At 34.7% G+C, this 16,725-nt stretch overlaps 1 protein-coding gene across 2 annotated transcripts in view; it reads left to right on the top strand.

Moving 5' to 3' along the window:
* LMBRD1 (LMBR1 domain containing 1) overlaps positions 1-16,725 on the top strand; it is a 133,365-nt gene that overhangs the window by 61,256 nt on the left and 55,384 nt on the right. The window contains exons 4-5 of one of the 2 annotated variants that reach the window (XM_081140025.1): positions 11,566-11,663; positions 13,977-14,044. The exons of the other annotated variant lie outside the window; for it this stretch is intronic. Coding sequence (XP_080996151.1) covers positions 11,566-11,663; positions 13,977-14,044 — 166 coding nt within the window. The remainder of the gene's footprint in view (positions 1-11,565; positions 11,664-13,976; positions 14,045-16,725) is intronic. 2 annotated transcript variants of the gene reach the window in all.

Here is a 16,725-nt window from a genome sequence, read left to right as displayed (position 1 = left end):
ATAAACCATTGCTTATCTGTCAGTTCTTTTTTCCAGTACAAATGGTGTTTGAAAAAAAAAGTGAATAGTGTAACTCACAACTGAAACAGCACAAGTGCTTCTCACAAGTATGCTTTATGTGTACTTCCCTTCACACAGAATATTAAAAAGTTGTGTACTCAGGGGTGGACATCTAAGAGAATTATTACTGCTTCAGAGGGACTTTTCCTGAAAAAAATGCTGCTGCTGGTGAGTGCTTGGTGGTGAAGAATACAGTAGCTGCTAGTGGAAAGGCAAACAACATCTTCGTATTATTACGAAAATAATTTTCATGTTGTGAATACCATGAAGGGATCTCTGTTAATCCTAGGTCTGAAAGCTACATTTTTGAGAACCTTCTGTTACATTAATGGAGCTTTGGTGTGATTTTTTTCTGGGAAGTTTGCAGAAGTCTGGCAGCTGCTTCTACCCACTGTAAACTTCCCAGCTGTTGATTGGATAACAGTCCTCAGTTTACTGAAGCTGCTTACAAAGGAAATAGTTTCTTGGAGCTTGTTGAAGAAAGAGAGGGTAAAGTTTTTTTTAATTTCTGTCCCTTTGCCCTATACTCATTCTCAGAAGGAGACTCCCTCATTTGAGGATGTTGTGTCCACCCCAGAAACATTAACAACTCATTCCTTTTTTCTTTTTGAATATTTTAATTTATTTCTTCATCTATATCTTTAAACTTCTCACTGCTTTTGTCTGACTTCTTTTGTTCTTGTTTCTGTTTTAATCTCATGTTTGAGCCTCTTATGCATTTTTTATCATTTATGTGTTTAACCTTTTATCTGAGTTCTATTTTTGTTTCAGAATTATTTTAACCTCTAGAATCTTTCCTTTTATTGTAATTTATTATAAATGTTTACTTTATTTTAATGTTTTCTGTAACTTCTTGAAATTTTTAGTTTTAATTTTTTCACTACCTGCTTTTAATTGCTTTTGAGTGAAATTTTCTTTTACCTAGTATTTTTTCCTAACTGCTTGTTTTGATTTTGCTTGAATGCAGTGGTTGTAGAAATGGGGAGGGCCCAAACCATAAACGGGAAATATTCAAGGCTGTTGTGTTCAGCTCTTCTGTAATTGTCCTACCACTTTCTCCTAGATGTTCTTTCTCCTCTTGACACCAATTCTAAAGCTATTATTTTTTTGTGTAGATATAAATTGAATCATATAGTATGTATTGTTTTCTGTTTGGCTTCTTTAGTGCTCAGCATTATATCTGAAATTCCTCAGTATTGTTGGAGGTCAGAGTACTATGTTGATTCTCATTGCTATATAATATCCCATTATAATAACATACCATAGTTCGTTTATCCATTCTAATATTGATGATCATTTGGGTTTTCACTTTTTGGCTATTTCAAATACTGCTGCTATGCGGATCTTGAATAGTAAAAAACTCTACTGCATTATTTTTCATTGTATGGATGCCTTTATTCAAACAGTTCCAGATTATTGTGTTTAAGTTCTTTTTTTTATTAAATAATTCTGTAGTGAAAATAGGAGAGTGTATCAGTCTACTCATATTTATTCCATGCCAGGCCTTTTAAGCACCTAAGTTTCTCCTCATTCCCTATTGCTCAAAAATTGTACCTGAAGTCTTTACTAAGTATTTTGAACTAAAGGTTTACAACCTTCTAGCATTTAATTTGAGAAGAGTACCATGGGACCGGAAATCATTTAACTTCTCTGTGATTTCTCCACCTGTGAAATGACAATGAATAGTACTTACTTCATAATGTATCATGATGAGTGTGAGATACTACTTCATAGTGTATTGAGAGTGTGAGATATGTGGATAGCGCCAACTAGGTGTCATCTGTTGCTGTTTTAATTCAAGCCAGCTAAGAGAGCAAGAGAAACTTTTCAGTGCAATGACATGGGAAAATTAAAGTACTGAAAGAATTGACCTGGCATCTCATTAAATTCATATCTTTTTGAGGCTTTATTGTCTTGAATATGTCTCTAATATATTTCATTGCTTATCCAGACAAGATAGATTGGGACTAATTTTGGGGACTGTTTTTTGATTCAAGTTTGTAAAGTTCTTTTCGATGAGGTAATAGTTGTGTCCTCCTATTTCCTGCTTTCCCTACCACCCTTTTTTTAATAAACAATTTTTAATTTTTCAATTACAATTGACATACATTATTATATTAGTTTCAAGTGTACACCCCAGTAATTATACATTACATAACATACTAAGTGATCATCATGATAAATCTCCCACCCGCCCTCTACCCCATTTTAAAAGAATGTTCTTTATCATAGGTGGAATTTTCTAAGTGGTTTCTGCTTAGATGAACTCAACGATTCTCTAGAAAATGACTCCTTGAGATTTAGTGGCCTAAGAATTTTTTTTTCGAAAGGGAAATATTAAGAAAACAAGTGCTTTCTTGTAGCTAGTGTGACTTGTACATTCTTTCTCTAAACAAACTACTAATTTGTCAAATGCATATTGTAAACCTTCCTTAACACTACAGGAGAGAGGGACACATGCTCTTGATCTTCTTTTTTACATTCCTGGTTGTGCTTTTTGAATGCCTTTAAATCCTTATCTGAGGATATATTTTCACTGAATTTTGGGGGGGGGGGGGGGGAGAGAGAGAGAAAGAGAGAGAAACATCAATCGGTTGCCTCCTGTACAAGCCCCAACCGGGAATCGAACCTGCAACCTAGGTATGTGCCCTGACTGGGAATCAAAACTGCAACCTTTTGGTGTACAATATGATGCTTCAACCAACTGAGCCACTCAGCCAGGTTTTCCTGACCTCTCTGATGTTTATATGCCCCAGGGTTCAACCTTTGGAGCTTTCTTCTATCTCTGTTAACTCCTTGGTGATCTTATATAGCTGCTTGATTCTAAATACTATTTATAGGCTAAACTCCCAGATTGAAATCTTTGTGCAGACCTCTCTTGAACATCATATTACTATGTTCATTGTCAATTTGACAACTTCTGTGAAGAAGTTAAAGACATTACAAATTTAACATTTCTTAAACTACTGACCCTCAGTCTGTTATACGGTATACATTTCCTTGTTTCCATGAATAGCAACTAGAAGGATAGAATTGCTCAGGCCAAAAACGTTGGAGTCATCATGAGTCTTTATTATTTCACATTTTGTATGTAATATGGCAGGAAATTTTCTTGTGTTTGATTTTCAAAATTTAGCCAGAATCTGACCACTTCTCACTACTGTCTTAGTCAGTTCTGGAGGCTGGAGACTCTACGATCAAGGTACCGAGAGATCCAATGTCTCGTAAGGACGTGTTTCTTGGTGTTCAGATGGCAGCCTTCTTGTTCTGTCCTTACATGGCAGAGACCAGAAAGAGAGAAATTCTGCAAGCTCTCTCATGTCTCTTACAAGCACTACTTACATGTAATTAAGATTGAATGATCTGGGGATGATTTTATACATGACCAAGTAAGAAGGTTGGTAGATCTCTTCAAAAGCATGACAAAATTGATAAAAGAACAACTTAGTGTTTTGGAAATCAACCAAAGGTGTACAGTCTGAGGAGTGTTTATACTTGAAAACCGGTAAGGACAGTGGTAGTCTAGAATTTTAGACTTGGTCTGTTACCTCCCCTGTTTCCACCACTGCCCTCTGCAGCTTGGTTATGTTTTGAACTAAAGAAAAATTAAAATGCAACACCTCAAAATATATGAGCTGGAGCTAAAGCAGTGCTTAAATTTCTCTGTTAGAAAAGAAGTCTACATTTGTAAACATCTACATTAGGAAATTAGAAAAAGAAAAGAAACTGAAGTCTAAGCAAGCAGAAGAAAGAAAGTAGTGGTTAGAGCAGAAATCAGTGAAATAGAATACAGAAAAACAGTAGCAAGAAATCAATTAAATGAAAAACAGAGTCTTTGAAAAATAATAAAATTAGTAAATTCTCTAGCTTGATTGAAAGGGAGAGTAGTGGGGGAGGAATGGGCAGGGGGAAAAGGAGGGAGAAGGAGAGAGAAGGGGGGGAGGAGGACCTGGGAAGAGAGGGGAAAGAAAGGCAGGGGGAAGGGAGAGAGGGTAGAAGGGGATCCATGTGGGAGAGAGGGAAAATACAAATTTTGAAAATAAGGAATGAAAGTGGGGACGTTACTGTCAACCTTACAGAAATTAAAAGGATTATAATGGAATATTATGAAGAACTTCATACCAAAAAATCAGTGTTAAATTGTTAAATTAAGTGGACAAATTCCTAGAAAGACATAAATTACCAGAACTGAAGAAATAGCCCTATAGCAAGTAAATAAATGGAATGAATTGTTTAAAATCTTCTCACAGAGATAACTCCATACCCAGATTTCTTCACTACTGAATGCAATCACATATTCAAACAAATTATATTAATCCTTTGCAAACCCTTTACATGTACGAATTAAGAGGAAGAATTAAGACTTTTCTCAGCTGACATGAGATCTGATATGTAGAAGATCTTAAGGGATTATATAAAGACAAATAGAACCAATAAGCAAGTTTAGCAGGGTCACAGGATGCAAGATCAATATGAAAATTAGAAACTGACAATTCAAATAAAATGAATAAAAATTCCATTCACAAATACCTGAGATTACATTTAACAAAAGAACTGAAAGACAGACTGAAAACTACAAAAAATTATTGATAAAAATTAAAGATCTAAATAAATAGCTATTTCATGTTAATGTATTAGAAGACATTATATTGTAAAGATGGATATTATGGCAATTTTCCATCAGATTGACCCACAGCCATTTATTAATTTTTTTAAAGAAATTAACAAGTGGATCCTAAAGCTTTTGTAGAAATGCAAAGGATCTAGAGTAGCTGAAAACAATTTTGAAAAAGAATAACATTAGAGAATTACACTATTGGATTTTAAAACTTACTAGGCAACACAGTTAATCAGACACTAATATTGCAGATGGATATGGGTATATTGAGCCACAGAATTCAGAGACCAAAAATAGTTCTTTACATTAATGGTCAATTGATTTTTCAGCAGCTGTGGCAATTCAATTTAATTCAATTCATTTTCACCAAAAATTGTTGGGAAAGTTGGATAATCACCACCACCATCCCAACAACATTGAGCCTTACCTCACATCATACACAAAATTTACTCAAAAATCAATCATAGACCTAAACTATAAAAGGATAAAATTTGTAGAAGAAATTAAAGGACATAGCTTCATGATGTTAACATAGAGAAAGAGTTCTTAGATATGACATCAAAAGCATTATTGATAAGAAAACCCTTGATAAATTTTACTTTACCAAAATTAAAAACTTTGTCTTTTAAAAAGATACAATTAAAAAAATGAATATAAGCCACAGACAGAAATTTGCAAATCATATATCTCATAAAGGGTTTATAGTCAGAATATATAAACAATTCTTACCAACCATTAAGTCCACAAACAATTTAAAAATGAGCAAGAGATTTGAATAGATATTTCACCAATAAGATATATAATTTGCTTATAAGCATATAAAAAGATGTTCAACATTGTTAATCATTAGGGAAATTCAAATTAATTCCTCAGCGGGATACTACTACACATCCACTAGAATGGCTGTTTTAGCTCAGGCTGCTACAACAAAATACCATAGACTAGGTGTCTTAAGCAACAGACATTTATTTCTCACAGTTCTGGAGACTGGGAAGTACAAGATCAAGGTGCCAGCAGAGTTAGTTCCCGGCGTGAGACCTCTTGGCTTGCAGAAGGCTGCCTCCTGTCCCCCTCTAGAAGTAGGCCTTATGAGAGTAGGGACTTAGCCATATTCATGACCCCTAGAATGATACCTGCAACATACTTAGTAGGTATTTGTTGAGTTGAATACATTTTACCAGGGGAGACAATTATGTGAGGGTTTTTTGTTTTTAAAATTCTTTCAACTGATGTATTACATGGATAGGTTATTCCTAAACCAACTTTGCATTCCTAGGATAAACCCAGATTGGTCATTGGCGTTTTGGGTTTGTTTTTAAATCTTTTGCTGTATTTCACTTGCTGTCTTGCTTTGGATTCGTTTAAAAAACAGTTCATAGTTGAGACTGTTCTATAATTTTCCTTTATCTTATTCTTGTCAGGTTTGACTATCAAGACTCTACTAGCTTCATACAACAAAATGAGAAGTGCTCTCTCTATTTTAGAGAATACTGTGGGCCAGTGGCCACTGTATAGTTCTCTTCCTCCCCTAACCTGTGTACATGCTACTGATAACTAAGCATGGCAGTTCGTACTGTTATTCCCAGGGAACTATGCACATATCTTTTGCTTCTTACTGTGCAGCTGAACTCTGCAGGTTTAGAATTCTTAATAGCTGTGTGGAAGTACTTCTCTCAAGGAGGAAATAATAATTTCATTGAATGAGGAGGTATGATTTCTACCTGACCATTTTTGTCTCCTTTCTTTCATTGAATGAGCAGGCAATATTGGCTGGAGTGATTATGCTGCTAATTAAGGGAAGCAGGGTGACTGCCACACAGTAAAGAAAAGGGGAGGTATATCTTGAAACCAGGGCATCCTTTGGCACCTCATGATTCCCATGTTCAGTGGCAAAAGTTAATTGAGATCTGTTACACTCCTCACAGGCAGGACCACCAAGGGCTCAGGATAGCTCAGGAGTGAATGTCTGGGTTCCCCCATCTCGTACAAATTCTGTTTCAGAAATTACACCTGGCTGCTATTAATAGTTTGGAAATACATGGTGTAGTGGTTTTAATAGTGTAGTGGTTTTTCTTTCTCAAAATAAGCCTGGAGATAGGCTGTCTAGGGCTGGTATGGCAACATCATGGCATCATGAGGATCCTCAGCTCATTTCTCCTCAGCTTTCTATCCTTAGTACATGATTTCCATCTTAAGGTCACCACAGAATCCAAAAAGGTGGCCTGAATTTAAGCTGTCATGTATTCATTTCAGGAAGGAAGCAGGAAGAAGGGGGAAGTACTAAAGGGGAATGCCAACTGAAAGGAAAATGGGTATTGGATATGCCATTTAGCAATCTTGACGCCAAATTTCTTCAGCTGAGTAAATGGGATAATTTTAGAAGGCTTTTAGAGTTCCCAAAATATCTTTATACTTTGACCCTTTAAAACAAAAAGGCTTTGTAATTAATTATACTATCACAATATTGACAATATTCTTTGTCTCTGTTTTCATTGGTAGTTGGAAGGAATAAAGAGTGTGTAAAAATTCAAAAGCCTAATTTATCCAAGTTAGTTTTCATGTGAATTATAATTTAATGATAAACAGTTCTTAAAAGGTAGATTGTTTGCTTTGTGTACATTTTCAGAAGTCATAAGAATTATCATGCATTCTTTGCCACAGTTTTTGTCCATGGCCTTTTTGTCCATGGCTCTCTGTTCACTTGTTTATGCTAGTTCTTGAAAAGTTGTTTAGAAAGTGAACTTGTTTTATGAGTTTAATTTGTTTTTGTTTTTTTAAAAGAATTTTTATGAGTTTATTTAAGCCAAACTGACCACGTATGCTGGGAGCCAGATCTCAAATGCTCCCATGAGTTTAATTTTTGCCAGTGTCTGTGGACATGAGATTTTAAAAGTTTTTTTTTATATGTTTTCTTTTATGTTAGTGGAACTATTAAACCAAATAGTCTGTTTATCTTTTACTTGGTAGTAGTAATATTTTAACAAAAAACATTTATAAGTAAGCATACTTTATAAAGATGTCAGAATATTAGAGTGTCATCACTGTTGAAGTTAAGAATAAGTTTCCTTTGAAAATAGCTATTAGTTTGAAGTAGAACTTGAAAAGAAGCACTTTCTCTGTTTCATGATAGTGATAGAAGCACTTTTTTCCTTTACAGATGTATAAGCCTAACTTGACATTAGAACTGATCTGAAACATACAAAAATGTTAACTTAATTCTGTCTTTATAGTATAACATTTATGGGTTAAAGGCAGAAATCCTAACAAAGATAACCAGAAGATAGCTTAGAACGTGGTGTCAGGGAAACAAAGACTTAGAACAATTGTTTCATGTCTACTTTGAGCCACAGACTGCTGAGGGGGTAATATAGAGTCTCTAAGAATAGTGTGTGTTCCCCTCTTCCCGCAGGTGTTGATTTCTAGAAACCGTCTTTTCTGACTGTTCTACCAGCACTATATAGGAATTTTGCTTGCTGTACATTCTCATGTCTCTTTATAGTCAGCAGCTGCCCAACCACTTTTTTGACTTGTGTCATGACAGATTAGTTTCCCCAGTTTTAGAACTTCGTTAAGTTCAATCACAGAAAACGTACTCTGGTGTCTAGGCTTGTTTTATTTAGTATAAGGTCTGTAAGATTCTTCCTTGTCTCATGTATCTGTAACTTCTTTTTATTGCTGGATAAGTAGTCTTTTGTAGGAATATAACACTCAGTTTGCTTATCTGTTCACCTGTTGATGGACATTTGGATCACTTCTAACTTTCGTCACTGTGAATAATATTCTGTGAACATTCTTGTGAAAATGTTAATGCAGCTACCTGATACTGTTCAACTCTTGCATATCTTCTGGAGGGCCTGCTTGTGTGGTTGACCCTTGACCAACTCCTGGGAACCTAGCCCTTGGGATGTTCCGTATGTTACTAACTGATAAGGTGGTTTTGTACAGCTGAATATGAGCATTACCAGGTTGTCTGGATTGTGTATAACATGATTTATGGTGAATACTTGTTTTGCCTCTTGGCAAGATCTGTAGTTTTGGTAATCATAGATTGTTATCCAGTCAACTGTACACCTGCATTACAAGTCCATAATAAAAGCCTTGGACTATGCAACTGAGGTAGGCTTCTCTGGGCGGAAACAATTTGAATGCTAGAGGATTAGAATTGTTGGGTCATAAGGTATGTTTAACTTGGTAAGAAACTACTAAACAGTTTTCTACAATAGTGTATCATTTTATACTCTCCAGCAAAGTGTGGGAATATCAGTTGTTCTGTGTTCTTGTTAACACTTAGTATTATCAGTTTAATTTTAGCCACCTTTGGAGTCTGTAGTATATCATTGTGGGTTTAGTTTGCATCTTCCTTATGACTAACAGTGATGAGCACCTTTTAAAACGTGATTTTTGGCCATTTTGTTTATCTTCTCTGGTGAAGTATGTGTTTTTTGCCCATTTTAATAAATGAGTTATTTGTATTTTATTACATTATAGGAATTTTATACCTTGTTACGTTAATTGAATATGATGGTAACTTATGCAGTTATAAGATAATTTATCACACAAGTTCAGGAATACTAGGAATGTTTATGAAATATTCATTAGGCGCTCTGGCTAGCTGAAGGGCGAGACCACAGAGTAGTAGAGACAAGTGGCATACTGATCTTGAACCCTAACCTTACTGCATCTGTTTATCAAAGTTTTTGGTATGTGGCTTTCAGCTCACAAACTCTGTTATGCTATTTCAGGTTTTTTCCTATTTTATATAACTTGATTATTTTAATCATAATAGTGGTATGATATTTAGGATGACTTATTGCCCTGTACCTTTTATGTTTAATTTTTTTTTAAATATCTTTATTGATTTCAGAGAGGAAGGGAGAGGGAGGGAGAGATAGAAACATCAGTGATGAGAGAGTCATTGATCGGCTGCCTCCTGCACTAGCCTGACTGGGGATCAAGTCCGTAACCCAGGCATGTGCCCTGACCAGGAATCGAATCGTGATCTCCTGTATCATAGGTCAATGCTCAACCGCTGAGCCATGCCCAGCCAGGCTTTTTTCAATTTTTTAAAGCTTTTAGAATACTTTTTATTTCCATTGACTCTTAGATTTGTAATAGAAATGTTAATTCTAGCTACTCCCTGATCTGTAGTAGAAACAACAGTATTCATTACCCTTAATGATTTACTATCTTTATTAGTTTCTCATAACATTTAAAGGCTGCATAAATTTCACTAAATAACTGTAGTGCCAAAATTCAGTATGCTGACAGTCATTTTCCGATTGCTCAGTATAAATTAACTCTGACCTTTCTGTTCGTTATTTAGGGCTCTATTTGCTATGAATTTTTTAGCTACATTGCATTTAGTGGGGGCTGTTTCATAAGTGGCCTCCAGATAAATGAGGTAGTGCCAGCAAGTATTAAGTCATGTTTAAAAACTCTGTAGCTCATACAATTATTCCTTCCAACAGAAGAAGTAATTGAGGTTTTATTATACATTTTTAACAAATGCTTTCTTTTACAAAGGAGCTTAATGATTATCATCCTGTGTTTGCTTTATGTAATTATATTGTTGCTCTTATTTTCCATGAACTTATATATAGGCAGGTAAATTTAAAAACACAGATGATTTGGAAAGCAGATTTCTTAGGTTTGTTAAGTCTCAAAAAGTTGTTTGTGCTGTTTTTATTGTTAAATACACTCTGTTTGGCCATTCACATTTTAAGTTCTATATGAATTAAAAGAAATATTTTGATTTGCTACTGGTTGAAAGTATCTCAAATCCAACATTACTTTAAAGCAGATAAATAGTAATTCATAGTAGTTAACTTCGAAACTAATTTTACTGTTCTATTGTACTTCTTTTTTTAAAATATGTTTTTATTGATTTTGGGGGTGGTGGAGAGAAACATTGATGTGAGAGAGAAACATCGATCGGCTTCCTCCTGCACACCCCCAACTGGGGATCAAGCCCTAAACCTGGCACGTGCCCTGACTGGGAAATGAATCCTCAACCTTTTGGTGCAAGAGAGACCAAACCAACTTAGCGACACCCAACGAGGGCTCTATTGTACTTCTTAACTTTTCTCTACCTTGATTTGAATAAGATCATTTTCATAACACTGCATATTTTAAATTTAGATTAGGGAAATTATTTGTATTAAAATGACAGTATAGCCTGGCTGGGCGTGGCTCAGTAGTTGAGCATCAACCTAGTACCCAGGAGATTGTGGTTGGATTCCCAGTCAGGGCACATGCCCAGGTTGCGGGCTTGATTCCCAGTTGGGGGCTTGCAGGAGGCAGCTGACTGATGTTTCTCTCTCACATCAATGTTTCTCTCTCTCCCTCCCCCTTCCTCTCTCTGAAATCAATAAAGATATATTTAAAACAACAACAAAAAGACAGTATAATTATAGCTATTTCTTTAACTTGAGTGACTGGCAGCTGTAACAGTCATATCAACTGTACTGGATTTTAAGTTGGAAGGAATATGAAAGTTGAAGTTCATTTAAATCAGATAGATGGTTCACAAGAAGTTCTTAGCACTGTGTTGTTGAGTACATAGTAAAAGCTCAGATGTTAGCTGCCACAGGTGTTATTGGCAGAATTATTGTGATTGTTGTTAAAAAAATGCTCCATAGTTTACTTGAATTATGTTTTGCTATCTAATAGTGCTATTGATTTCTTGGGACTGGAGTCAGAAAAGGCTAATTTGGATATTACATATACACATAGAGTTATCAGTATAGGGGTCAGAGGGGGCAGTGAATTTGCTATGTGAATATATACATATAAATATAAAATACTTATATATTCATATATATTTATATAACAGTTTTAAAGTTCATAAAGTTCATATGTAGAACTCAGTTTATTATTTTTCTCCACAGCCTTATATTCTGTTATATTATTCTGTGTGTTCCTCTGGATCCCTTTTGTCTACTTCTACTATGAAGAAAAGGATGATGATGATACTAGTAAATGCACTGTAAGCATCATTATTTTAGAGGTCTCACTTTAAGGGGAGCGGGAATGATTATTTCCTCCTTTTTCAAAAAATGACACGACTGTTTGAATTTATTCTAGAGCACTGTTGTTTAATAGAAATATATTGTGAGCCACATGTGAAATTTTAAATTTTCTAGTAGCCACATTAAAATAAGTACAAAGGAACAGTTGAAATTATTTTAATGATACATTGTATTAAATGTCATATGTTCTAAGTATTAACCATTTCAGATAGAGTCATAACATATTATTAATGAGATACTAAATTTCTTCACACTATTTTAAATTTAGAGTGTATTTTATACTTGAGTGCATCCCAGTTTGAATTAGCCATATTTCAGGTGCTTAATAGCTGCATGTGACTTTTGACTGTTGTTTTAGACCCATTCTAGAGCAGGAATCAGCAAACTTTTCTATAAAAGGCCAGGTAGTATTTCAGGCTTCGAGGGCCATGTAGTCTCTGTTTCAGCTACTCAGCTCTGCTGTTGTAGTATGAAAGTAGCCAGAGGAGGTGGTACTTAATGAACATCATGTGATCCAGTAAAATAGGAGGTGGGCTACTTGTAGCCGACAAGATAAAGTTTGCTTGACCTCTGTTCTAGGGCACAAAGGAACACTAGCAGACTATTCTTACTAATCCAGGATAACACGGGTACAAAACCCTGATAAATATAGCACATATGCATGTCCCAAACTGCAGACCAGTATCACTTAAGTATTGGTATAAACATCTTAACTAGATATTAGCAAATCAAATGCAAGGGTATCTTAAAAATACATTAATAAAGTACAACTGAGTTGGACCTATCTCTAGTTTGCATGGGTGCTTTTGAATCAGCACATCTGTTAACATGTAGTAATTTAAAAGGTCAAAGAAGAAATTGTATGTGGAAAGGTATTTGCCAAAATTGAACATTTTATTTCTGATTAAGGGGAGGGGAAGCATAAAAAGAATAAATGCCTTTTGTCTTTTTATTGAGTTATAGGAATTTGTTTTATACCTTGTTTATGTTTTATATTTAAGTGCAAAAACAAATATATATTGACTCAAAAGCCAGCATTATGCTTAATCATACTTGCTAAAACCTTAAAGCATTTGCATTAAGATCAGGAGCAAGTATATCAGTAATATTTTATATGATTCCCAGAGTGGTAGTCAGTGTAATTTGTGAGAGGAAAAAATAAGATGTTTAAATATTTATAAAGAAAGTCAAAATTATTATTTGCAGATACTCTGTAACTCTGTATTTGAAAACCCAATGTATGTAAGGTAAAATGGCTGGATACACATTTAATGTTAAAAATTAATGAAATAAAAGCTTTCTCAATTCACTTTTCTAAAGTGCATCTTCTCTAGTCCTTTGCGTGATCTTAAGATCCACCTTACCTTTATGTTTCCCTCCTAAAGACTATCTTAACTCCTTTGAGAACAAGAATTTATCGTATGAAGCATGAATTTAACTTTTAAAAGGTCATTTTTAGAGAGTTCAGTAGGCTAAGAGACAGTTTTTTCTCACTGATTTAACTTTTTCTTTGAGATGAACTTTTCCATATTTAGAATGTTCAGCTTTGTGTTTTTCTTTATATTTGGATGACATTGTGGGCACCAAGCACAACACAAACTTTAAAGACCTGAGTTCCTGGTTTCAGGTTCTTATTTAATCACTTGCTGCCTATGTGACTTAGGGCAAATTATTTAACCTCTCTGGCCCTCAGCTTCTTTATCTCTAAAGCAGGGATGAGCATATCTGTCTCAGGGTGGTTGTGAGAATGAAATGAGTCAATATATGTAAAGTGTTTAGAACAGTCCTAGTATGATACATGTTTTATATATTTATGTATGTTTTTAATATAAATAAATATCTTACATGTTTTATATATAACATATACACATAACATGTGTACATACATACATGCATATATATTAAATATTATATTTATTTGGTGAGTTGGAGTAGGGACATTGTAGATTCTTATTGCTCCCTATTTGGGGGAATAGTTTATTAAACATTCTAATAATTTTACTAAAGACGCCCATTGGAGAATTAATTATGCTTTAAGTGTACTGCTTTCACAAGTTCTAATTATTGAAAAGATTTTAAAATCTAGTGTAGATGCTTAGATGTGGCATATACATTGGTTTTCTTTAATTGTTAAGATTTTTTTAACAAGGGAAACTTTACAGAGTTAATATAAATGTACATTTGATGTGAAAATACTGTTATAGTGTAGTAAGACTATTATATTTCAAAGATCTTACTAAATGCTATGCTTTTTCCCCCTTGACATCTAGCAAATTAAAAGGGCACTTACATATACATTGGGATTTGCTGTGATTTGTGCTCTTCTTCTTTTAATTGGGTAAGTCTTGATTTTTTCCCCCTTGAGAATAAAAATGGCATTATTTTAATATTAACAAAAGAAAAAACAAAATGTGAAGAAAACTAACAAGCCACTTTTCATATCACCACAAAGCAATAACCACAATTAACCTTTTTTTAATCCTCGCCCGAGAATACTTTTTCCATTGCTTTTCAGAGAGAGTGGAAGGGAGGGAGAGAGAGGGAAACATCGATGTGAAAGAGACACATTGATTGGTTGCCTCCCGCACACACCCTGACCGGGTCTGGGGATCAAGCCTGCAACTGAGATAAGTACGTTCACTTGACCAGAATCGAACCAGGACCCTTCAGTTCACGGTCCTTACTCTAACCACTGAGAAAACCGGCCAGGGCAACCTTTTTTAATTTTAATTTTATTTATTTTAAACTATATCTTTATTGATTTCAGAGAGAGGAAAGGAGAGGGGGAGAGAGAGATAGAAACATTAATGGTGAGAGAATCATTGATCGACTGCCTACTGCACGCCCCAGACTGGGGATGGAGCCCACAACTGGGGCATGTGCCCTGACTGGGAATCAAACCCCGATCGCCTGGATCCTAGGTCAATGCTCAATCGCTGAGCCACACTTGGCCGAACAACCTTTTTTTTAAATGTTGTTTTATCTCGATATTTTGTATGTGCTCAGATACATGCAGAGTGCCCCTCCCTCATATATACTCCCTCCATGTTGTTATTTTACATAAATGTGATTATATTTTATGTAATTCTTGATAATCTACTTGTTGAAATATTGTAGGCATGTCTTCAGAATAATAATGCAGATCCATCACTTTAGTCTGTATTGCATTTCCTTAAGATATAACAATTCATCTGATCTTATAGTGGTGACTACTTGGACATTTATGTTTACAGTTTTCCCATTCTTATGAATAACACTGATGAACATTCTTTTCCATGCATCTTTTTAGATTTGACATCTTAGTCTTTAAATTGTTGAATCAACCTTTTTAATACCTTCTTCCTTAATTTTATACTAATATTAATAAAGTTTTGCACAATTTCTTTTTTTTGGATATTTTTTCCATTGCTTTTCTGAGAGAGTGGAAGAGAGGGAGGGAAAGGAGAGAGAGAGAAAGAAACTTCAATGCAAGAGAGACATAGTGACTGGTTGCCTCCTGCACACACCCCGACTGGGGATGGGGAGTAAACCTGCAACCCAGGTACGTGCCCTTAACCGGAAATCAAATCCACCTTTCAGTGCCCAGGGCAATGCTCTAACCACCAAGCAACACTGGCCAGGGCCGCACATTTTTTATACTTTAAAATATTTTTCTCTTTGGAAAACATCTATCCTTTTTAATGAGAGACATTTATTCTTTTTAAAATAAGTTTTGATTTTTTTTTCATGTTAGCAAATAATATGAGGTGCTAATAAGTTTTTTAAAGTTTTTAAATTTTAAAATTTGGTCTCAAAAATTTCAATACATGAAAATTTTCATTTATTGAATATAGTTTGTGAAGGGAATAAAACTGGTCAGTAACTTTTTATAGTAGTAGTTGTTCTTAGAATGCAGATGCCCTGTAGTCAAGGCATATTTCCAGTTCCCTTTGCGTGCCTTGGTGTGACATGAAAAATAGTACTTGTTGAAAGGACATTTTAGCTATTGAACATACTTTTCATTTTTGGCCTTTTAAAGAAAGGTAAATCTAGTTATGTGGATTTGTTTAGTTAATGTGGGGGTCCCTATCTGTAAACCTAAATTATCTATAACAGAGATTAGCAAACTTTTCTTAAAGGGTTGATAGTATTTTAGGTTAGAATTCCATGTGGTCTCTGTGGCTGCTCACTCAGCTCTTGTAGCTCTAAAGTAGTTATGGAAAATACATAAACAAAAGGACATAATTGAGTGCCAATAAAGCTTTATTTGCAAACATAGGCAATCAGTAGTTTGCCAGCTCCTGATTTAAAACATGACTGAGAACCATCAATAAAACCACAAATCTTTACAGCTACCAGAATATCTGTCCCAAACAAAAGGAATGCTGAAGCTTATTATAAAATTTACTGGTCTTTTTTATGGAAAGTCACCTTCAGTCCTCATTTATACAGTTTACATTTTGCACAATTCTAATAAGTTTTAAATGATTCTCTGGATGATATTTATTTATTTAGAAGTAGTATATTAAAAGTGAAGCAAATGGTTCCTTGCAAATACACTAATAAGAAGCAACAGTTTGTCTAGCCATTTTGAACATTACATTCACTTATTTTCCAAAATATTTATTGTGTGCTTGTTATGTTCTAGATACTGTACAAGGTACTGATGAAACAGCATTTAACAGAAAAGACAACTCCTCCTCTCATGGAGCATACATTTAGGAGGGGGGTGGGGGGAGCAGAGAAAAGAAAATAAACAAAAAATAGATTGTGTTGGGGGTGTGAAATTTTAGTAAGAGTGTAGTATTAGAAAGATACTTGAAGGAAGAGAGGGAGCCATGAATACAATGGAACCTCGGTTCTCTAACTTCATTCATTCCAGAAGACTGCAAGAGGTGATTTGTTCCAAAACCATATCATTTTTTCTCATTAGAAATAATGTTAATTGAGTTAATCCTGTACAGACCCCCAAATTATTTTCTTTTAATATTTCTTATATACAGTACATGTCTAATGTTTAGTCTATAAACAAACACTTCT

This window comes from Miniopterus schreibersii, assembly GCF_964146895.1.
Source record: "Miniopterus schreibersii genome assembly, chromosome: 6".
Classification (NCBI taxonomy): domain Eukaryota; kingdom Metazoa; phylum Chordata; class Mammalia; order Chiroptera; family Miniopteridae; genus Miniopterus; species Miniopterus schreibersii.
Note: the sequence above shows the minus strand (reverse complement) of the source record. Positions and strands in the feature narration are given on the sequence as shown.